Raw genomic sequence first — 23,782 nt, forward strand, 5'->3', positions numbered from 1 at the left:
TTTCTTCCAAGGAGTATCTTTTTATTTCTTGGCTGCAGTCACCATCTGCAATGATTTTGAAGCCCCCCCAAATAAAGTTTGTCACCATTTCCACTGTTTCCCCATCTATTTGCAACATTTATAAATTATGATTGTGTTCAAACTTTTATTAATGTAATGTGCCATGAAAATTGTAGATAAGGTGGCCTCTTTAAACGGTGAATGTGTTTGAACACTCCTAGTTTTTGCACACAGTTTAAAGGGGTGCAGGAACTCTTGGCTTACTCTGCCTTGTTATCTTAGGGATGTTGAGGTGACCTTCCCCTAGGAAGGAAGGCAGGGGTGTACTTCTAGAAAAGAGGATTCTTCATAAATATTTGCTGAAGGGACCTTTGTAGAATGCTTGACATCTGATTGGCATAAGGGACCATGTTTTGAAGATCTGTTTTTGAGTCAGGTGAACATGATTATATGTATATGTGTTGTTCTGTTACTTATTGTTGGATAACAAATTGCCCCCAGACACAGTGGTTTAAAACCATGACAGACATTTATTTTGTTCACGACCTGCACTTTGGGAGGGCCTAGAGGGAACAGCTTGTTCTACTCCACACTCCACATCCGGGGTGCTTTGAAGGCTTGGGGTGGAGTCGCCTGAACATTCCTTAACTTGTGGGTCGCGGTCAGGGAACTGAGACTTCAGAGGGGTCTTGTGAGGTCACGGCACCTACACATGACTTTCCACGTGGCTGGGGACTTCCTTGAAGCATGGAGGCTGGGCTCCCAGGGTGAGGATCCCAACAATGAAGGGGAGGAAGCTATAATCTTTTGCAGGAGTTTCCCAGAGCTGCCAAGACAAATACCATGAACTGGATGCCTTAAAATGAAAATTTATTCCTTCATTGTCCTGGAGGCTCCAGGTCCAAAATCAGGGTGTCAGCAGGGCCATGCTCCCTCGAAGGCTCTATGGAGCCTTGGCACTCGTAGCTTCTTGTGTTTGCTGGCAGATTTTGGCATCTCTTGACCTGCAGACACGCTACTCCAGTCTCTGCCTCTTCCCTCTGTGTCTGTGTCTCTTCACCTCTTCTCTTTAGTCATTCTGATTTGGGGCCCACCCCCCACCCACTGCCCCTGCTCCCCCCGACATTATTACAATTAACTTACATCTGTTCAGACCCTGATTCTAAATGAGGTTGTTAACAGGTTCATTGCCATGTTCTGGGTGGACATAACTTCGGGGTTACGCTAATCAACCCCCTACACCTTTCACTGGCCAGGCCTCAGAAGTGTGCAGGGTCACTTCCTGTACATTCGTTAGGAGCAAGTCACTAAGGCCAGACCAGGCGGAAGGGGTAGAAGTTAGACTTCATTCTGGGGGGCAATGTCGGGAGCTTGAGGGGTTGTTTTTAAACCACCACATTTGTCTGGGTACAGGTAATCCTCACACAAGCACCCAGTGAAATACTGTTTTCTTTGTACAGATGTAAGTGATGCATAGTAGAGGTTTTCGTTGGGTGGTTGAGAGCCCCAGGCCGTGTGCCTCCTATTCCTTTGTGGTGTTTGGACCTGAGGAGAGGGCTTCTCCCTTCAATCATAGCAGCGATGGTTTCTTATGAGTTGCTTCCTATGGAAGATTCTGTCTCTTGAAAAGGAGGCAACAAATGTCAAGAAGTCTCGCCATTTGTCCTGCTTTGAAAGAAAAAGTGAAAGTGTTCATTGCTCAGTCTTGTCCAACTCTTTGGACCCCTGTGAGCTGCAGCCTGCCAGGCTCCTCTGTCCATGGGATTTCCCAGGAAAGACACTGGAGTGGGTTGCCATGTACTTAATATAAAAACAATCATTTTAATGATTTTTCAGTGTGCAGTTCATTGGCATCAAGTACATTCACATCATTATGCGACTGTCACCACCAGCCCACTCCAGAGCTTTCTCATCTTCCCACTGGAAGTTCTGTCCGTGTGAAGCTGGGCCTCTGTGTCCCCCCGCCCGGTGTGGCGTCTGTGGTCCTGCCTTCTGTATCTGTGGACTCAACTGCTCACAGCGCCCACTCAGCAGGATCTCACAGTGTTTGTGCCTTGGTGTCTGGCTTATTTCACTCAGCACACTCACGTTCTTATACCACTTCTCCCACTTGCACACATGTACACTCACTTATCTCTTACTCATGTGCCCTTAAACCATTTAGGACCTTGAATAACCCAAGTTCTCCTACTGTGTAGTGTCCTGGGTCTCTTAAACTCCCAAGAGTAGGTCTTGACTTCAACGCTTGTGCCCATCTGTCTCTCAGCTCCTCCCTGTGGTCTGGACTCAGCCGCCTTCTGCTGCCCACCTGCCCCTGCACACCTCTCCCTGTCTCCCTCATGTCTTTTTTCGGGGGCCCTGCCTGGCCTTCTCCCCACTGATGGGGGAGCCAGGGCAGCGGTGTGCAGACCCCACGTTGCGCAGGTGGATTGGGTGTGCTGAGACCTGGGGTCCTTCAGTGGTCCCTGGGCGGGAAGACAGCCTGCTTTTCAGTGGCTCTGCCTCCTCTGGATGTGCGTGAGCTGAGGATGAGTATCTTTCTCCCTTAGTTAGTCAGCAGTTTCTCTGGGCAGCTTCTCTTCATGCCTCACTCATGGGGAAGTGCATCCTCCTGCTGGTGCTTGCTTCCTGCCTGCTGTCATTTAGCCTCTCTGGGCTGTGGTTTTCGGCAGAGGCTTGTGGTGGAGAGGTGGGGTCCGGGTAGGCTGAGTCACTCCCTTTTCATATAGGCCTGGCTGTGGAGGATTTTTTCTGCAGAGAAGAATGGCTTCACTCGTGAACCCTCTGGCCTCTACCCTGGGCCATTGGGAAATGTAGGGGGCAGGGCTCTTTTTGGTTGGGGAAAGCACACTGCAGGGGTGAGGGTGCTGCCAGTTTGGGGAGGGGCGGGGGGAGCAGGGCTGCTGAACATGCTGCCATGTGGAGACCCTGTAAAGTAAAGAGTTGCCCCACCTTCATGTGTGCATGGTGTGCCCCCATGAAGTGTCACAGGTCCTTCTGGTAGGTTCCAGCTGTGGAAGCTGGGGCCAGGAGAAGTTACGTGAGGCGGCCACAGATAGAGCAGATTTGTAGCATACCTGAAACCAGAATCCACAGAACCTTCCATCTCCTTGCACATCTTTTTATTTTCTTCAAAAAAATTACCACCCTCCCCCATTTTCTTTCTATTGCTCTCAATCTCTCTACTTATTTCTTTCTTGTTCTTCTCTTTTATCCCTTTAAGTGCCTCAGAAACCCTTATGATAGCTGATGAATTGTTGGCGGAGCTGTATATATCATGATGAGACAGCTCAGTTGGGGGAGTGAAATTTGGTTTGTCCCTGGGGGTCCACGGGGGTTTGGTTCCCACACGCCCTGTGGATGCAGCCTCCTCAGTGCTCAGGCTCTATGTGTCGAGTGGCTGCACGCAGCTACCCTCACGTCCAGGGTTCAACCAACTGCAGGTGTGGCACCCTTGGATACAGAGGGCCACAGGTAAGAAGTAACAAACAGGAAGTATCTATACCGTTAAAAGGTCTTGAACCTCTCTAGATTCCACTCAGAAAATGAAAGTTCCAGGATTCTCTGATGGTCCAGTAGTTAGGACTAGGAGCTTTCACTGTGATGGCCTGGGTTCAGTCCCTGGTCAGAGAACTGAGATTCTGCAAGCTGTGAGGCGTGGCCAAAAAAAAAAAAAAAAAGTTAATTTCATCTCACCATCATCTAACTCATCTTTCTTTTCCACTAAAACCAGCCTTGTACTTAAAAAGTTTGAAAAAGGATTTGTTCTTAACTTTGCTTTTCAGTTTTAGTTATTGGCAGTGCCACAAGAAGGGCTGATGCTGAAGCTGAAATTCCAGTACTTTGGCCACCTGATGAGAAGAACAGACTCATTGGAAAAGACCCTGATGCTAGGAAAGATTGTAGGCAGGAGAAGGGGGCGGCAGAGGATGAGATGGTTAGATAGTATCACTGACTCAGTAGACATGAGTTTGAGCAAATATGGGAAATAATGAAGAACAGGGAAGCCTGACCTGCAACAGTCCACGGGGTCCCAAAGAGCTGGACACAACTTAGTGATTAATCTTAGTGTGTGTGTAGACTAATCATAGAAAGTTTAAACATGAAAAAGTAGAGAGAGTAATCTAATGGGTTGTCAGTGTCCAACATCAAGATTCAGTGACTGTACCTCATGCTGTTTGAATCATTCTTGTTTCAATGTGTATCTCTAAAATGTGCGATCATCTCTTTCTCGTAACTACCCTAACCAAAACTCCCAATAATTTCTTAGTATCAGATATTCAGCCAGTGTTCACATCTCTGCACATGATACCTTAAATCACAGCAGTGGCTTACGTCAGCTGTAGGGTTTTGGACTGGACATGTCACCTCGCTGCTTGTGTCGTGGTTTCTCTGAGAACATGCGTGTTCAGAGGACCAGCATTTGGCCCACAGGCACCATAAGCTTGAAGTGTCTGGGCGGCAGTTGTCTGTTGTGGTGGTGAATGGTGCTGGTGTGAGGGTGTAATCCTATCAAGATGCTGTAAATAAATAACTCAGACGGTAAAGTGTCTGCCTGCAATGTGGGAGACCCAGGTTCGAGTCCTGGGTCGGGAAGATCCCCTGGAGAAGGAAATGGCAATCCACTCCAGCACTCTTGCCTGGAAGATCCCATGGACGGAGGAGCCTGATAGGCTACAGTCCATGGGGTCGCAAAGAGTCGGACACGACTGAGCGACTTTACTTCAACTGGCACTTACCTGATGCTGTTGCTCTCTCCTCCCCTCTTGCTGCTCAGGGACTGTGCTGTCTCCATGGACAGGTGGCTGCTGAGAACTGAGAAGACCCAAGTGAGATGCACTTTAAGTGTAAAAATGTGTTAGAGTAAAAGAAAAAAAGTAAAATATCTCATTAATACTGTTATGTTGATTACATTTTGAAATGACATTTTGTCTATATTTAGATTAAATGTTAATATTCAATTTCATCTATTTCTTTTAAATGGGATAGATTCACATAACATAAAGCATACACCTTTTAATCATTTTAACGTGTACAGGTCAGTGGTTTTTAGTATACGCACGGTGTTGTGCAAGCATACTAGTGTTGTGCAAACTCTCTAATTGTAGAACGTTTTCATCACTCCAAGCAGGAATGTGGGCCTGTGGACTGTTACTCCCCAGCCCTTCCTCCCTCCTCTTTCCAGCTCCCCAGTAACCGCTCATTTACCTTTTCCTCTATGGGTGTGCCTATTCTGGGCATATAACATTTTATAGCGTGTCAGTACTTCTTTCTTTCTTTTAAAACTACCTCTTTGTTTATTTACTTGGCTGCGCCGGGTCGTAGTTGTGTCTTGCAGGATCTTTACTTGCGGCGTGTGGGATCCAGTGCCCTGACCAGGCAGTGAACCCAGGCCCCCTGCATTGAGAGTGCACGTCTTTAGCCACTGGCCCACCAGGGAAGTTCCTTCATTTCTTTTTATGAGTGAACAATATTCTATTATATGGATAGACCACTTTTATTTATTAATTCATCACTTGGACATTTGGGTTGTTGCCACTTTTTTGGCTGTTAAGAACAATTCTGCTGTGAACATTTGTGGACAATTTTTGTGTAGACATGTCTTTTCAGTTCTCTTGGGTGTATACCTGGGCTTCCCTGGTAGCTCAGATGGTGGTAAAGAATCTGCCTGCAATGCAGGAGACCCAGGTTCAATCCCCCAGTCAGGAAGATCCGCTGGAGAAGGGAATGGCAACCCACTATAGTATTCTTGCCTGGAGAATTCCATGGACAGACTCCATGGGTCATATACCTAGGAGTAGAATTTCTGGGTTGTATAATAACTATTTAGCTTTTTTCTCCCCTAATTTTATTTATTTATTTTTGTCTGTGCCGTATCTTCATTGTTGTGCAGGCTTATCTCTAGTTGCAGCTGTGTGCTGTGCTCAGTCATGTCTGACTCTTTGTGACCCCATGGACTGAAGCCCACCAGGCTCCTCTGTCCATGGGATTCTCCAGGCAAGAATACTGGAGCGGGTAGCCATTCCCTTCTTCAGGGGATCTTTCCAACCCAGAGATCATACTCGCATCTCTTGCCAAGTCTCCTGCATTGCAGGTGGGTTCTTTACCGCTGAGCCACTGGGGAAGCCCCTGTTTAGCTTTTTGAGGAGCTGCCAAATTGTTTTCTGCAGCGACTTCACCATTTTACACTCTTATCAACTGGCTGGGAGGTTTCCAGTTTCTCCACATCCTTGTCAATGCTTGTTATTTTCCTTCTGTTTGATTCTTTAACTTGTCACCATCCTTGTCTGTGTGTTTCACGTTTTCAGAACGTGGTAAGCTGTTGTAGATTTATTGCTTTGAAAATTTACTATGGAATGTTGAGGTTATTTTCTTAGGAATCTAATGGAGAAATAGGTTGATCAATTATACTTGTTTCTGGAATAGAATAGCTATGATACGTTCATTTATGGGCGATTCATTCCAAGGCCTTCTGAGCTAGTGTCTAATTGAATTTTGGTGGCACTTACTGCCTCCTTGTCTGCTGCTAAGAATTCTCAAGAAACAGGTCACACAGACCGGGAAGTCCAGCTCCCCTAAAGTCACTCTTTACCAAAATGCGAAAATCATCTGGGCTGTTTAGGGTGCAATATGTAATTAATTTAAACATAATTTTGTTTAGTGCTGGTGATTTTTTTCCCTTTATTTTGAACCCCTCATAAAACTAAAAGCATTTTCATAGTTTTCCTGAAAATTATTCAACAAGATCTTCAGTAAATATAAAACTGCATACATAAAGCTCTCAGTGGAGCTTTATGATCCTTTTCTCATTGACTTAAATGGAGACTGTTTTTCCATGTATCAGGAAGTAGGTTGGGGGAGATAACTAAAATATATTTTCTTTGGAAGAATAAAGTCACACGGGAGACAGAAATATCTTGAGATATATCAAGTTGCAGCAATTCCTAAACCCTCAGGCAGTTGCAAACTCTAATAAGGACTTTTTTTTTTGGATGGAACTTCAGCAATACGTGAACCATGAACTTCCAGATGTTCAAGCTGGTTTTAGAAAAGGCAGAGGAACCAGAGATCGAATTGCCAACACCCGCTGGATCATGGAAAAAGCAAGCGAGTTCCAGAAAAACATCTATTTCTGCTTTATTGACTATGCCAAAGCCTTTGACTGTGTGGATCACAATAAACTGTGGAAAATTCTGAAAGAGATGGGCATACCAGACCACCTGACCTGCCTCTTGAGAAACCTCTATGCAGGTCAGGAAGCAACAGTTAGAACTGGACATGGAACAACAGACTGGTTCCAAATAGGAAAAGGAGTACGTCAAGGCTGTATATTGTCACCCTGCTTATTTAACTTCTATGCAGAGTACATCATGAGAAATGCTGGGCTGGAAGAAGCACAGCTGGAATCAAGATTGCCGGGAGAAATATCAATCACCTCAGATATGCAGATGACACCACCCTTATGACAGAAAGTGAAGAGGAGCTAAAAAGCCTCTTGATGAAAGTGAAAGAGGAGAGTGACAAAGTTGGCTTAAAGCTCAACATTCAGAAAATGAAGATCATGGCATCTGGTCCCATCACTTCATGGGAAATAGATGGGAAACAGTGGAAACAGTGTAAGACTTTATTTTGGGGGGCTCTAAAATCACTGCAGATGGTGACTGCAGCCATGAAATTAAAAGACGCTTACTCCTTGGAAGGAAAGCTATGACTAACCTAGATAACATATTAAAAAGCAGAGACATTACTTTGCCAGCAAAGGTCTGTCTAGTCAAGGCTATGGTTTTTCCAGTGGTCATGTATGGATGTGAGAGTTGGACTGTGAAGAAAGCTGAGCGCCAAAGAATTGATGCTTTTGAACTGTGGTGTTGGAGAAGACTCTTGAGAGTACCTTGGACTGCAAGGAGATCCAACCAGTCCATCCTAAAGGAGATCAGTCCTGGGTATTCATTGGAAGGACTGATGCTAAAGCTGAAACTCCAATAGTTTGGCCACCTTATGCGAAGAGTTGACTCATTGGAAAAGACCCTGATGCTGGGAGGGATTGAGGGCAGGAGAAGAAAGGGACAACAGAAGATGAGATGGCTGGATGGCATCACTGACTCGATGGACATGAATTTTGGGTGAACTCTGGGAGTTGGTGATGGACAGGGAGGCCTAGTATGTGGCAATTCATGGGGTCGCAAAGAGTCGGACACGACTGAGCGACTGAACTGAACTGAAGGGTAATGAGTGGAGAAGGGACAAGTCAGATTGCCGTAATTGCTGTAGAAATGATTTGCCCAGGAGGTTGGCTTTTGAGATTATCAGTATATAATCATTTAAGTGCCCCTTTTCTTTCTCTGTCCTCTTTCATCACTGATATTCAGAGGGAAGGTGGTTTGTTACCTATGCAAGGTAGAGATTTAAGGGTGCAGTTCAGCTGTGTTAAATATATTCACATTGTTGTGCAGGAAATATTTGGAACTTTTTCATCTTGCAGTGCTAAGAGTCTATGCCCATTAAACACTAGTCTGTCCAACCTTCCCCACCCCTTGCCCTTGGCAGCCACCTTTCTGCTTTATGTTTTGATGATTTTGTCTGCTTTAGACACTGTGCATATAGATAGAATCATACAGTGCTTGCCCTTTTTTGATTAGCTTAGCATGATGTCCTCAAGGTTCACCTAAATTATGACATGTAACATTCTTTTTAAAGGCTGTGTAGTTTACTATTCCATTGTATGTATGTGCCACATTTTTGTTTTTTTCTTAAAAATTTTTTTTAACAATTATGATATTGTGTTAGTTTTAGGTGTACAGTAACGTGAATCAGTTATACATACACATATATCCACTCTTTTTTTAAAGATTTTTTTCCACATAAGCCATTACAGAGTATTGAGTGGAGTTCCTAGGCTGTAGCGCAGGTTCTTATTATCTGTTTTATATATAGTAGTGTGTATATGTCAGTCCCAGTCTCCCAGTTTATCCCTCCCCATGCTTTTGGCCACCTGATGTGAAGAGCTGACTCATTGGAAAAGACCCTGATGCTCAGAAAGATTGAAGGCAAATGGAAAAGGGGTGGCCGAGAATGAAATGGTTGGATAGCGTCACTGACGTGATGGACATGAATCTGAGCAAACTCTGGGCGATAGTGAAGAACTGGGAGAAGGAGGTCCTGGTGTGCTGCTGTCCATTGGGTCACAAGGAGTCAGGCATGACTCAGCCACTGAAAAACAGCACCTCTTTTTTTAGATTCTACGTATAAGCCATATCGTATGATATTTGTCTTTCTTTGTCTGATTTACTTCACTCAATATCAGTCTCTAGGTCCATCCAGATTGCTGCAAATGGCATTACTTTGTTCTCTTTTCTTGCTGAGTGATATTACATTGTGTACATGTATCACAGCCTTTTTATCCATTCCTCTGTTGATAGACATTTAGGTTGCTTCCATGTCCTGGTAAGGTAGATAGTGCTGCAGTGTGTAATGGAGTGCATGTATCTTTTTGAAGTATAGTTTTCTCCAGCTAAATGCCCATGAATGGGATTGCTAGGTGGTACGGTATTTCTGTTTCTAGTTTCTAAAGAAATTTCCATGCTGTTCTCCACAGTGTCTGTACTTAGTCACGGGCTTAGCGTGTCCTCAAAGGTTCATGCATGTTGTAGCATGTGACAGTCTTTCTTTTTAAAGGCTGTGTACTGTTCCATTGTTTGTATATGTTGCATTTCTGTTATCCATTTATCCACTGAGGGATCCTACGTTGCTTCAGTTCGTGACTTGTGAGTGGTGTTGCTGTGAATATGGATGCAGATATCTCTTCAAGATCCTGCTTTGTGTTCTTCCGAGTATATATCCTGAAGTGGGACTGCTGGGTCTTGGGGCCATCTTTTGCCATTTTAATAGAACATGTGCAAGCCTCTGAGAGTAGCAGGAGCTATGAGCTGGCCCACATGGAAGGTCATGGGCTATGGTTGTGATATCCCCTCCCTGAGAGATTAATTGTACAGATGGTATCACTGTGACTTGTTTCCTGTTGTGCCAGACCTCCTGAAATAAACACCAGAGTCGTTTGGCCAGATTTTGTTTCTAGGTGTGTATCCCTGTATTCATAAACACCTTCCTCTAGAAAGCCCAGTCCAGGACAAAGAAAGACTGAGGGCTGGACAGAGAGATCCAACAGGAAATGGAAGCACAGAACGGGGCTGGGAGGGCATCGTTGTCCTCCTTTACCCAGGAATGGGGCAGAACAGCCAGTCGACAAACTTTGTTGATTATGACACAGTAAGAAACTTGCATGCTGTGGCCCAGTACTTAGCTCTGTGTACAGAACGTCACTCACCTGTGTGATGCAGACTGGTGTTTGATGTCGCCTCTCCTTGAGGGTACAGCACCGGGTGCAGTCACTAGGTCACTGTCCTGCTGGGGTTCGGATCCCCGTTTGTCGCTGGATTGCAGTCCTGCTGGGGTCAGATCCCGGTTTGGCAGGCAGGCAGTGAGGAGGAGCTTCATCTCTGGGGCAGGCCTGCCAGGCTAGGACTTGGGCTCTGCCTGTTTGCTGTTGAGAAGACCACGTGACATCGAGTCTCTAAAGCCACGTGTGCCTCAGTTTCCTGTCCCCCTCAGTGGGATTGTGTTTTGCCTCCTCACACAGCTGTGTGAGGGTCACAGGGCTGCGGGTGAGGCACACCCTGGGGCCACCTGGCACCTGGTGGTGACTCTGTGCCAATGTACAGGCTGCCGGTTACACTGAGCCCCACACTCACGTTTCTTACTTTTTTGTGTTTTTCATTGTTTTCCTGAGGCCTCCATTGCTTCTTTGTCCTCTGTTGTGGGCATTCCCAACGTTATGTAGCTAGCTGGGGGTGACCCCCTCCGTGCCCTGAGCTTGCAGTCTGGATGGAAGGAGGAATGCTGGAAGTTAGAAAGGATCAGGAGGCTTCACGGGTGGTGGTGGTGGCTCAGTTGCTCAGTCGTGTCCGATTCTTTGCAGTCTCATGGACTGTAGCACGGGCCTGCCTGTCCTTCACTGTCTCCTGGGGTTGGCTCAGTTCATGTCCTTTGAGTTAGTGATGCTATCTCATCCTCTGCTGCCTTCTTCTCCTTTTGCCTTCAGTCTTTCCCAGCATCAGAGTCTTTTCCAGTGAGTTGGCTCTTCATATCAGGTGGCCAAAGTATTGAAGCTTCAGGCATCAGTCCTTCCAATGAGTATTCAGGGTTGATTTCCCTTAGGATTGACTGGTTTCATGTCCTTGCAGTCCAGGGACTGTCAAGAGTCTTCTCCAACACCACAGTTCAAAAGCGTCAGTTCCTCACCACTTAGCCTCCTTTATGGTCCAACTCTCGCATCCATACATGACCACTGGAAAAACCACAGCTTTGACTATCAGGCAGGTGGAGCGGTTGCCAAACACCCTGCCCCAGCCAGTTTTAACTTCTGGTTGAGACGGACTGGACCTGGATTCCCCCAGAGGAAGACCACAGTTACTGTGGGGTTGCTGTTTCTGCGGGCATGGAGTGGAGACAGCCAGAGGAGCCGCCCGCCCTTGCCTGGGCTGCAGGCTGGTGCTGGGACACCGATACTGCTCCTCCCCAGGCATCCAGGTTCATACTAGGGGGGTGGGGCAGGGGCTACCCCCCAGCCTTTCTCCCACAGTCACGTCTCGTCAGGGCTCTTCTAAGTTGTCAGTTGTCAGTGTTTCATTTTGTGTTTATCTTCTTTGCAGGCCGTTTTAGTGAATAACATCACCACAGGCGAGAGGCTCATCAGAACCTTGCAAGGTGAGTTCCACTCCCCACTTTACAGCAGATGTCAGGTTTGTTAGGAAGAACCCACCTTTCCTCCATCCTATTCTGGGGTCTCTTATTGAAATATGATGATGGGTAGAAAGTGAAAGTGTTAGTTGCTTAATCATGTCTAACTCTTTGCAACGCCGTGGACTGTAGCCTGCCAGGCCCCTGTGTCCATGGGATTCTACAGGCAAGAATACTGGAGTGGGTAGCCATTCCCTTCTCTAGGGGATTTTGCTGACCTAGGGATTGAACCCAGCTCTCCTCCATCACAGGCACATTCTTCACCGACTGAGCCGCCAGGGAAGCCCCAATGATGGGTAGTGTTGGAGCAATTGAGTAATCTTTGTTCTTTATTCTTTTTGCCAACTGTATCTCTTTACCTTTTTACAGTGTTACTGAATACATTGCAAGCTGTTATGAGAAGATTTCAGATTCTTATTTTTGATACATTAAGAAATATATATATGATACATGTGTCATCTGTTTTATATATATACATATTATGTATATATGATATACGTATGCTCTCTTTTCATTGGGTCATCCTGAATTCAGATTTTCTTCATGAAATTTATATAAAAGTGATACAGCCCAATTTAATTGCATATCTCTGCTGCTCTCACTCAGTTTGGCAGCCAGTTTGTTCTTCTTTGGGCCCTTCCACAGCAGGGGAGAAGGTGGAGATGGGATGAGCCCCTCTGTGTGGTATGGCCAGAGGGGCCAGAGGGTCCACTGCAACCTTCCTACCTGGTGAAGGGAGCACTGGGTCCTGTCATCCTTGACCTGACCCTGGTCTCGCCTGTGCCCCTAGTTAGGAAACTCTGCCTTCAGCCTCAGTTTCCACTTCTAAGATGGGAAGGTCAATCTGGAACTGGGCTTCAGAATAGTAGCCCTGAGACCCACTATGTGGGACTCGTTTGGGCAGTAAACATTTGTGATGTGGCTCATGGGACAGAAGAACTGGAGTTTTAGTTTTTACTTTTCTGCAATTTAAAATTAAAACTGATACTTGTCTCAGCTATTGGGAAGCTTAAGTATCTTTGGGACAACTCACTTATACCAGTATTATTTTAACTGTATATATTATGAAATCTAAATTCAGATCAAGAAGTCCCAATTCCTCTTTAACATCTGAATTGAGATGTGCTATAACTGTAAAATACACATAGGTTTCAAAGACATAGTACTAAAAAAAGAGTATAAAATGTTTTATTCTTTTTACATTAATTCTATGTTGCCATGATCATATTTTGGATCTGTTGGGTTTAATGAAATATATTATTAAAATTAATTTCACCTGGTTTTATTTGCTTTTTAAAAATGTGGTTCTAGGGAATTTTAAATGATTTGTGTGGCTTATATTATAGTCCTTTACAGCAGTGCTGGTCTAGAATTCTAATTCCAAACCAGCTTCTAAGAATATTAATAGGGGAAATGCAGAGTTACACTAAGTTAAATGGGTTAGTTGACTGCCAGGGTTTCTCAGAGGTGATGACCTGATGGTCTGTCCTCAAGTATGGCATACAGCCTGCAGCCTTTCTTACACTTAGCATTTTAAACAGCTTTAATCAGGTGTGATTTACATAAAATAAACTACACATATTTAATTATTCTGGCTGCACTGGGTCTTTGTTATAGCCTGCAAGGTTTCTTCAGTTATGGCACATGGACTTAGTTGCCTCGTGGCATCTGGTATCTTAGTTCCTCGACTAGAGATCGAACCTGCGTCCCCTGCATTGGAAGGTGGATTCTTAACCGCTGGACCACCAGGGAAGTCCCCTGCACATGTTTAAAGTGCAGTCCCACCAGTTTTGACATGAGTGGCTCTTCAGGAAACCACCACAGTATCAACACAGTGAACATGTCTATCACCCCAAGAAGCTTCTTTGTGCCCCTTGATAGTCCTCCTGAGGCCCTGTCTGATCTGCTTTCTGTCCCTCTAGATTAGTCTGTAATTTTTATGATTTTGTATATATCAGATGGCATACACCTTTTTTTGTGAACCTTTCACTCAGCATAATTATCTTGAAATTCATCCATGCTGTTGGGGCTGCAGTAAATAGTCCATTCCTTTTTTATTGCTGAGTAAGTATTCCCTCATCCTGGGTTTGGTTTGCTACCAAAATTTTTTTTTAGGTTAAGTTTATTGAAGTATAATTTATACACAATAAAGTTCACCCTTTGTAGTGTACCTTTCAGTGTATTTTGACATAAAGTCAAGACGCAGCTCATGTCCCACTCCAGGAATTCCTCCCCACCACCCTCAGTTCAGCCTCAGGCACCCAGTGAAACATTCTCTACTCCCCCATAGTTTTGTCTTTTCACGCATGTCGTATAAATAAACGCTTTTGAGGTGGATCCATGTTGCAGTGTGTATCAGGAGTTCAGGGTGTCTTTCACTTTTTAAAAATTTTAAACCACTCCCGCCAGCACACGTGTCTCCCCTCTCCGCACTGCCCCAAGAGCCTTGCAGGTCTAGAGCTGTGGTGACAGACCTTGGGGAAGCTCAGGTGTCTGTCCAGGGCTGTGTCCCAGGCCCTCGTCGCTGCCCTCAGCCCATTCTGGTGTCACCTTTGTGGCACTTTTTCCTTCTGCCCCCAGCTTGGTTGTTGGTCAGTGAGCTGCTGCTTTTTCTGCAGAGCTTTTACGAGCCAGGGCTGCAGCCATGGGGCTGATGGATTTCCTCAAAGAAAGCTGTTGTTTCCCAAACAGGAGGGTCGGGAGACTGAGTGCACAGGGGGCCTCAGAGAATAACTGGGCTGTGAGCAAATAACAGGAGGATACTGGCAGGTAGCCTGTGGCTGAGGATGGGGGGTGGAGGGATTACGTAGGAGAGGCTGCTGACCAGATGTCAAAATCGATTTTCCAGACTGAAGGATATGGAGCTGCTGAGAGCAGCATTGTGAGCAGTTCAGGGTGTATGATGTCTAGGAGGGAAACAGGCAGTAGGACCTCCTGATGCATTGTAAGGGTTGGAGGTCAAAAGGACATTTAGGAGAAACGTGTGGGAAGGAATCAGGGTCCTGGCTCCTATAGGATCACATACCTTCTGGGCTGCTTCCCAGATCAGGGTGGGGAGGTTCCTGGGGTGGGGCCCTGGCCTCATTGCTTCCTTTTTCCCCTCCTTGCTCTCTTGGTGCCCCGGCCCCTTGTGTTCCCATGGTGGGTGTTGGTGTGTCTGCTGTGCTCAGGATGGCCGTGCCGGCGACCCCAGTCATTTCGTGTGCTCCTCTTGGTTTAGACCAGTTAAAGGCCCTGCAGAAGAATTATGGCAGGCTGCAACAGGAGGTCCTCCAGTTTCAGAAGAACCAGACCAACCTGGAGAGGAAGTTCTCCTACGACCTGTAAGTTTGTCCGCGTCAAGTTGCGCCGCTCAGGGGCTGTTAGCCATCGTACAAGAGGGCACTTCTCCTTAGCAGGAAATGACTAACTCCATGTACTGTAAAATACATAACTGAGAACTCTGTAAAGTGCAGGTGTACTAGTTAAATCAGTAATCGAAAGCCTTTAAAAATGTGTTCCAAAAGTGCTCAGATGTGACCTAAGTCAAAGTCATAGACTTTAAGGAGTTTGGTATAATATTCATGTAATTTATCACTTGGCATTGGCATTATGGACATTTTGTTTTCTTGAGGCTTTTAAGTCACTTTCCAAATTTTTGCAGTGAGAATGGAGGTTTTTTTTTTTTTTTTAACTTTATTGAGTTAGGATTGACAAATAATCATTGCATGTATTTAATACATAAAAGCATGATATTTTGATATACGTATACATTGTGAAATGATACTCAAAATCATCCATAATCCTCTATGTGTATGGTGAGAACACTTAAGATCTAGCAAATTGCAAGTATAAAATGCATTATTATTAACTGTAGTCACCATGCTGTACATTAGATCGCCAGCATATAGTTAGGACAGTCTGTTTTAAGCTAATGACTTTAGTAGCATACAAAAACTCTATACTTACGCATATCAGAGTACTTTTGTGGTCAAAACAATAAACATTTAAAAAGTTCGGCTAAACCCCTTAGTAAGATAGTAAAACCCAATTTAGAGGGTAGAGAATAAAGTTGTAGTCTGTTTATTTTTCTCTCCCTTTTCCTTCATAGAAAGTATATATCCCAGACACAGGATATTTGGGATTCAGAGGCAACCAGCTGCCCATGACCCCAGCCCTCTTTGTTCTTTGATGTGTTGTTATTGTTCAGTTCGCTAAGTTGTGTCTGATTCTTTGTGACCTCATGGACTGTAGCATTCTAGGCTCCTGTGTCCTCCGCTATCTCCCAGAGTTTGCTCCAATTCACGTCCATTGAGTTAGTGATACTATCCAACCATCTCATCCTTTGCTGCTCCTTTCTCCTTTTGCCTTTAATCTTTCCTAGCATCAGGGTCTTTTCTAGAGTCAGCTCGTCGCATTACGTGGCCAAAGTATTGGAGCTTCAGCTTCAGTAACAGAACTTCCAGTGAATATTCAGGGTTGTTTTCCTTTAGGACTGACTGGTTTGCTCTCTGTGCAGTCCAGGGAGCTCTCTAGAGTCTTCTCCAGCACCACGATTTGAAAGCATCAGTTCTTCGGTGCTCAACCTCCTTCAGTGGTCTGACTCTTACATCCATGCATGGCCATAGCTTTGACTATACAGACCTTTGTCGGCAAAGTGATGTTTATCTTTTTAGTACATTGTCTAGGTTTGTCATAGCTTTCCTTCCGAGGAGCAAGCATTTTTTTATTTCATGGCTGTAGCCACCGTCCTCAGTGATTTTGGAAGCCCAACACTGCTTCTGTGTTTTCCCCTTCTGTTTGCCGTGAAGTGATGGGACCTGATGCCGTGATCTTGTGCAAGGCTCTTTGTACTTGATTTTGGAAGGGCTGAGAGCAGGTGAAAACAGTATTTCCCTTTTGTAGATTTACCAGTTTGGAAATGGCTGTGCACCTGCTCATTGCCCATCCTGAGCTTCTGGGAAGTTGTTTGATCACAGTGAATTGCACACATTTTGTTCTTTCCTTGCACAGACTTCTTTTTATTTGTTCTGTTTAGGCTACTGTGCATGTGTCCACCTCCTATGGCTTGCATGTTCATGAGAATTTTATTTCCATGAAGGTTTCACCAGGTCTTTCCTTGATCTCTATATTGCTGTCCAAGGTCAGATGCTCTGTCTTCCCTTTTTTTTCTGCAGTTCTGATGCCCTTCTGTGTGCGGTACTCTGAGACCCAGTTAAGTCCTTTGAACTAAAGGGTTGTTACAAGAGTTAGAGGTTGAGTACAGTTACACTTGGCTCTGAAATACCTGCAGCTCCAGAGAGGCAGCCAGGGGATAGAGAGAGCCCTGCTCAGTCTGGTTTCTGGGTTCAGCCTTACCTCATTCTGTCTCTGTGACCCTGGTCAATGTTGGTCTGATCACCTAGCTTCCTTATTTGTATGTATGTGTGTGTGTATGTATTTATTTAATTGCTGTTTCTTTTTTGGGGAAATATTTATTTTTTCAAGTCTGTTGAGATCTTTTGTTCTTTTTTATCAATTCTGAATAATTTCCAGCCATTCTGTCTTACAGTGCTTTCTGACCCCATTCTCCCTTGTTTCTCTGTCTGAAGCTCCAAACAAATGTATAACAAGACTACTCCTGGAACCCTCACATTCTTATCTCTCTCTTTGGTATTTTCTGTATTTTTATACTGGGAATAATTTTAAATTTAAAAAGTTACACAATTTTTATAATTGTAGAACTGGATTATAACCCAGTACTGTTTCCTTTTATAGTTATTACAAAATAATGGCTAGATTCCCTGTGTTGTACGATATATACCTATCTATACTCAATAGTTTATACCTCTCTCTCTCCACTGTGTTTCTCCTAGATTTCCCCTCTGCCTTTCCCTCTCCCCACTGGTAACTAGTTTATATCTGTGAGTCTGCTTCTTTTTGTTATATTCAGTAGCCTGTTGTATTTTTTAGATTCAACATAGAAGTGGTATCATACAGTATTTGTCTTTCTCTGACTTATTTCAGTTAGCATAATGCCCTCCAGGTCCATCCATATGCTGAAGATGATAAAATTTCATTTTTTTAAAAATTACTGAGTAGTATTCCTGTGTGTGTGCACCCACACATATATGTATCTCACTTTTTATCTATTCATCTATTAGGACTCTTAGGTTGCTTCCATCGGAGAAGGCAATGGCACCCCACTCCAGTACTCTTGCCTGGCAAATCCCATGGATGGAGGAACCTGGTAGGCTGGAGTCCGTGGGGTCGCTAGGAGTCGGACACGACTGAGCGACTTCACTTTCACTTTTCACTTTCATGCATTAGAGAAGGAAATGGCAACCCATTCCAGTGTTCTTGCCTGGAGAATCCTGGGGATGGGGGAGCCTGGTGGGCTGCCATCTCTGGAGTCGCACAGAGTTGGATACGACTGAAGCGACTTAGCAGCAGCAGCAGGTTGCTTCCATATCTTGGCAATTGTAAATAATGCTGCTGTGAGCATTGGGATGCATGTGTCTTTTTGAATTAATGGTTTTGTTTTTTTTTCTGTAAAATTGGTCATATGGTAGTTCTTTTTTTAGTTTTTTGAGAAACCACCCTACTATTTTCCGTAGTGGTTGTACCAATTTATATTCTCACCAATAGGGTACTAGTGTTAGTCACTCAGTCGTATCTGACTCTTTGTGACCCCGTGGACTGTAGCCCACCAGGCTCCTTGTCCATGGGATTCTCCAGGCAAGAATACTGGAGTGGGTTGCCATGTCCTTCTCCAATAGGGTACAAGGGTTCCCTTTTCTCCACACCCTCACCTACATTGGTTATTTCTGGCTTTCTTATTTGTACAAGTGGGTAATTCAATTACTTCATAGCTCTGACACTTTGAAATATTCATAAAATAAATTCTAGGCAGGAAGCTGAAGTGATATCTTGAAACATCTAATTGAGAGTTCAGGCTGAATTAGATTATATGTCCCAGTAATAACTTTCTGACACCAGTCGGATGTTCTCCAATTCAATTTTTAATTTTTAAAAATAAATTTAAAAATTTTGAACAACTTTAGATTTACAGTCTTATTGTAGAGACAGTACAGGAAGTTCCTGTACAACCCACACCAGGTTCCTGTTGTTCATATTTTGTGTTAGTATGAAGTACCTGTCAGGATTGATTACCCAATATATATGCCTTATTTTTATCTTGAAGTCCATCTCTACTCAGTGTTTCTTCAGTTTTTCCCTAGTTTTGCCCTCTTCCTGTTCCAGGGATGCATTACATTGACCTGTTATATTTCCCTAGGCTTCTCTTGGCTGTGATAGTTTCTCAGCCTTTACTTTTTTTTAACTTTCAAGAATTTATTTGTTTAATTAGGGGTAACCTAACTTTACAAGTGGCATTATTAAATTAGCAAAGTCCACAAGTCTTGTACAACTTAACTAGTTGCATAGTGGTTTTAATCCAAGCTTATATAATTACTTCCTGGATTTACACAATATAAAAGGAGTCTAACATGTCAACATGAAAACTGAGATTCACTAATAATAAGGCACACAGATCACGGCATGGCTCATTATAGGTTTTTTCTTATATGCCAGGCAGAGAGTGTGGTAATCATGCTGTATTTATCATGTTTCATCAGGCTTTACTTATTTTTTTATGATCTTGATAGTTTTGAGGAGTGCTGTATAGGTATTTTGTAGAATGCCCTTCAGTTGGGATGTATCTCATGTTTTTCTCATGGTGAAACAGGGGCAACCCATTTTTGCGGGGAAGGCCACAGAGGTGAGATGCCATTCTCACGGCTTTACATCAGGGGTACGTGCATCCGTATGACTTACCACTGTTGAGCATCTGATTGAGGTTATGTTTATCAGGTTTTTTCCATTGTAAATTTACTCTGTTTTTTCTCCTTTTATGCTGTAATCTTTGGAAGAAATTCACTATGCTTAAAGATCGGGAAATTATGCTCCACTTCCCTAAGGATGGAGTGTCTGCATGAAGTTGTCTGGAATTTTCCTGCACAGGAGCTGTGACTCTTCTTGTTTGTCTAATGATTGATATCAGTATGGATTAGTGGACGTTTATTTTATACTTTAGGTTATAATCCAATACTAATTTATTTATTTTTCTTAAAGTTTTCCAGCTTTGGCCATTGGGAATTTTTTCAGTTAGTTCCTTTATCCAGTTGACATATTTGTGATATTGTGGGTTTGTCTTTCCACCCCTCTTTTAAATTACTTTTTTATAATCTGGCACCAAAAGATGCTTCAGACTCATTTTGCTATATTTCTTGCCCCAGTCCTAGAGTCATCCAGTCAACCATTTCTCCAGGGAGTCCTTCTTCTCTTCATTGGAGAATGGTGTTTCAGAAACCAAGATCTGGATACTGGGTGTGCTTTTTGCAACTGGGCTATCATTGCTACTAGGGCCTCTCAGATGATGGAGCAGAGAGATATATGTATATGTATACTAACTTGTGTTATATATTGGTAAATACTTCTGTATGTGTCTATCTATATTTAAATTAAACATAAATTTGTACTGCTGTCTTCAACTCTAATCCATGTAAATTAACATAATAGTATGTAATTGGCTGTGTTCTTAACCTGGGACACTCTTCAATTATTTTATCAATGTTTTGTAACTCAAAACATTCTGAAGCTCTCAGTGGCAAAGACTGGTCAGTACTTATCCATCCATTTATCTTTATACCAGAAAAATACTACATTTCTAGTCCCTCCTTGCAGTTGGGTATGGCCAGGTGATTAAATTCTGGCCAGTGGGGAAAGGAGATTGTGGGGTGGGACTTACAGGGAAACTTCTGAATCTGAGGATAGGTCAGTTCACATCCCTTTTCTTTGCCTTTTCTCCTCCTTCCTTCCTGTTGCCTGGGCTTCACGAAACAAGATGGCTGGACTACTTGTAGCCATCCTGGGTCATGAGGTAATCATGGGGGATAGAAACCACTGCTAGGATTTTAAAACTGAAATAGAAACCTGAATTTGTAATGACTCCAAGCTGCCATACTAACCCTGATCTACTTTTATGTGAGGAAAATATAAAGTGCTATCTTTTGGCCTTTTTGTTTCACCTAGCCAGACCTGAAGCTAACTTACTAACTTTGAAGGTGCCTGTCTCTTTAAATATTGTTTTTTTAACCTAGATCATTTTCATCAGTGCTTATCTGTTACCCCTCCAAAAAAGACTTCTTAGGAGAGGCTATTTAGAATTGAATCCTAAGCAATAAGGAGCTGAGAAGGAAGATGAGATAATTTAGGAGAGAAAGAACCTGGCAAGCTCAGAGTGACCTGGGCAGGGCAGATAGTATCATTTAGTCATGGAGGGTAGCAAGTTAAGAGTAGTATCTTGAGGACCAGTGTGAAAGTGACTAGTTATGTGGACCTGCTGAGAAGACCTTTTACACAGATCTGATGATGTGAATGTTAGGTCCTTTGTAATTGTCGTGTAGGTCCACGAAGCTTTGTCCTTTTTCTTCCCTAAGTCTATTTCCTCTCTGTGTTTAGATTAGGTGACGTCTGTTGTTGTATCTTCCAGTTCATTGGTTCTTTACCTACTCTGAGTTTTAAAATTCTAATTATTGCATTAAGTTTCCATTTGGTTCTTCTTTATATCTTCTCTTCTTTGCTGAAACTTTCTATTTCTTTGATGGAATTTAAATTTTTCATTTGTTCCAAGCATGTTTTAATTACTCATTGAAACATTTCTAATGAAGTGACTGCTTTAAAATCTTTGTCAGATCATTTCAACTTCTCTGGTATATTGGTTTGGTATCTGTTGGTTGTCTCTCTTCATTCAATTTAAGATCTTCCTGGTTCTTGATATGATGAATGATCTTTGACACCTCTAAGCAGTTGGTGGTGAAAGCCTGGCTCTTTACTAACATGACACCACTGTCTGGGGAGAGGGAGGGGAACCTTGTTAGTGTCAGAGTGGGGTGGAAATGCAGACTTTCCATGTACTCTCCAGGTACACCACTGTGTTGTTCTAGATCCTGAGGTCCCTAACCAGTCTGCCTTCATCACTCCATCTTTCAGAGTCTTCTTCTGTTTGTTGAAAATATAATGTCCAGAGTTCTAGCTGTGCTTAGTGGAGGAATAGTGAAAAATACTTCTATTCTGTCTTCCCCAAACGGAAATCCAATTCAGTTTTGACACCATCAAGAGTTAGCACAAACCCCATGTTACGGGGCTCAGTCCCGCAAGACTGCCCCTCCTTTGGATGCTGGCTATAGTTCTTGTGGCCCCAGGCCACGTGCACTTTTTGCCTGGCTAGCTACAGATTCAGGGCTTCCCACAACCTCCTCAGGATCAATAACTCGCTAGAGCTCAGGAAAGCTCTGTGTTTACAGTTGCAGTTTTATTATAAAGGATACAACTTAGCAAACACTGAGTGGTAGGGACTCATGAGGTAAGGCCTAGGGTGGAAGTAGGGGTTAGGCAGGAGCTTCTGTTACAGTCGGGTTGCCTCCTTACTGGTTCACAGAGATGTTCACCAAATGGGAAGCTTGCCAAGCCTTATCATCTAGGGTGCTTATCTGAGGTTTTATTACATAGGCATGACTGGTTGAATGGCCATATGATTGAACTCAATCTCCAGTCTCTCCCTCCATCCTAGAAAATGGGGCTGTAAGCTCCAACCCTCTCGTTATACAGTTGGCTCCCGTGGCTATCAGCCCCCATCCTGAAGCTGTGTAGGCTCCTCTCAGTAAGTCAGCTCCTTAGTATAAATTCAGGTATGGTGTGCAGGGGCTCATGTATAGCAGAAGACACTATTACTCAGGAAATCCCAAGGGTTGCAGGAGCTCTGTGCTGATAGTTGGGGACAAAGATCACATGTTTTTTATTATGCCACAGATTATATTAAAAAGACTTTTTTTAACCAGTTAAGTTCATTTATTTTAGAACAATATGACATATTTTTTGGAAGTTTCAGTTGACTCCAGTTTTCATGTCATTTAATAACTGAAACATACTGTTGCTCTGCCTCAGTGTCTTTTTCAGATGAAGTGCAGGAAGCAAGAAAGAGATGAGCTGTGTCTGTCTGGGAACTGGATTTCACCATCACAGCAGGGCCAAACTTAAATAGTGTCTCTGAACAGCTGTCCTTTTCTTTTGCTTTCTTCCGCCTTCACAGGAACCAGTGCATCAGTCAGATGAAAGAGGTGAAGGAGCAGTGTGAAGAGAGAATAGAAGAAGTCACCAGGAAGGGAAATGAGGCCATACCTTCGCGTGATCTAAATGAACAGAAGGACCAAAGCCAGCAGGTAATCCTGGGCTTTTTCTGCCAGGAATCTTCCAGAAGTCTTCCTGCCTTCTCTTCAGGCATCCTGTTCCTTTATCTGCTGTCTAGTTTGCTCTGGTTCCGAGACACAACAGCCTGGTCCCAGGGCGTAGGGTCTCTGACTGAGTATGCTGTGCTCCAGGCTGTATGGAGATTGCTTCATTTAAAGCTCACAGCCACCCTGGGAGAGGGTTATTTTTGTTTTCCTGTTTTGAGGGCGCTGAGGCCCATGGAGGTGGTCAAATACTGTCCCAAGGTCAGCGCACCTGGTCAGTGATGGAGCTGATCTGAGCCATGCTGTCAGGCTGCCTCCTGTGTAAGCACAGCCTATGGAAGTGCTGCTCAAAGCCTTCTGGGGGATCTTTGTTTTAAATGTAGCCATTTTATTGAGATATATTTCACCTACTATAGAGTCATCTATGTAATATTTACAGTTCAGTGGTTTTAGTATATTCACAAATGGGAAGTCATCATCATCACACTGTGATGGAGTCATCATCACAGTCAATTTTAGAACCTTTTCATAACTCCCAAAAGAAATCCTATACCCATTAGCTCACTCCCCTTTTACTTCCTGTTCCTGAAGGCTTAGATGAGCTGTGATCTATTTTCTGTCTTATAGATTTGCCTTATCTGGACATTTATATATGACATTTATTTATGGCGGACAATAACATTTATCAGTTACTTTCATATAGCCTTCAGGATTCATCCGTGTTGTAGCATGTA

At 43.7% G+C, this 23,782-nt stretch overlaps 1 protein-coding gene and 1 long non-coding RNA gene across 4 annotated transcripts in view; one reads left to right on the forward strand and one right to left on the reverse strand.

Moving 5' to 3' along the window:
* The window catches only part of GOLM1 (golgi membrane protein 1), a 57,163-nt gene that overhangs the window by 19,355 nt on the left and 14,026 nt on the right, over window positions 1-23,782 (forward strand). For all 3 annotated transcript variants that reach the window (XM_004004099.6, XM_027964257.3, XM_015093039.4), the window contains 3 exons: window positions 11,709-11,763; window positions 15,017-15,119; window positions 22,907-23,036. In XM_004004099.6, the coding sequence (XP_004004148.3) occupies window positions 11,709-11,763; window positions 15,017-15,119; window positions 22,907-23,036 (288 nt within the window). The remainder of the gene's footprint in view (window positions 1-11,708; window positions 11,764-15,016; window positions 15,120-22,906; window positions 23,037-23,782) is intronic.
* Window positions 1,298-10,501, reverse strand: LOC132659155 (uncharacterized). The gene is made up of 2 exons (XR_009599155.1): window positions 10,325-10,501; window positions 1,298-4,815 (listed from the first exon to the last, which is right to left on the reverse strand). It is a non-coding gene; the product is annotated as an uncharacterized LOC132659155 (long non-coding RNA).

This window comes from Ovis aries, chromosome 2, assembly GCF_016772045.2.
Source record: "Ovis aries strain OAR_USU_Benz2616 breed Rambouillet chromosome 2, ARS-UI_Ramb_v3.0, whole genome shotgun sequence".
Taxonomy (NCBI): domain Eukaryota; kingdom Metazoa; phylum Chordata; class Mammalia; order Artiodactyla; family Bovidae; genus Ovis; species Ovis aries.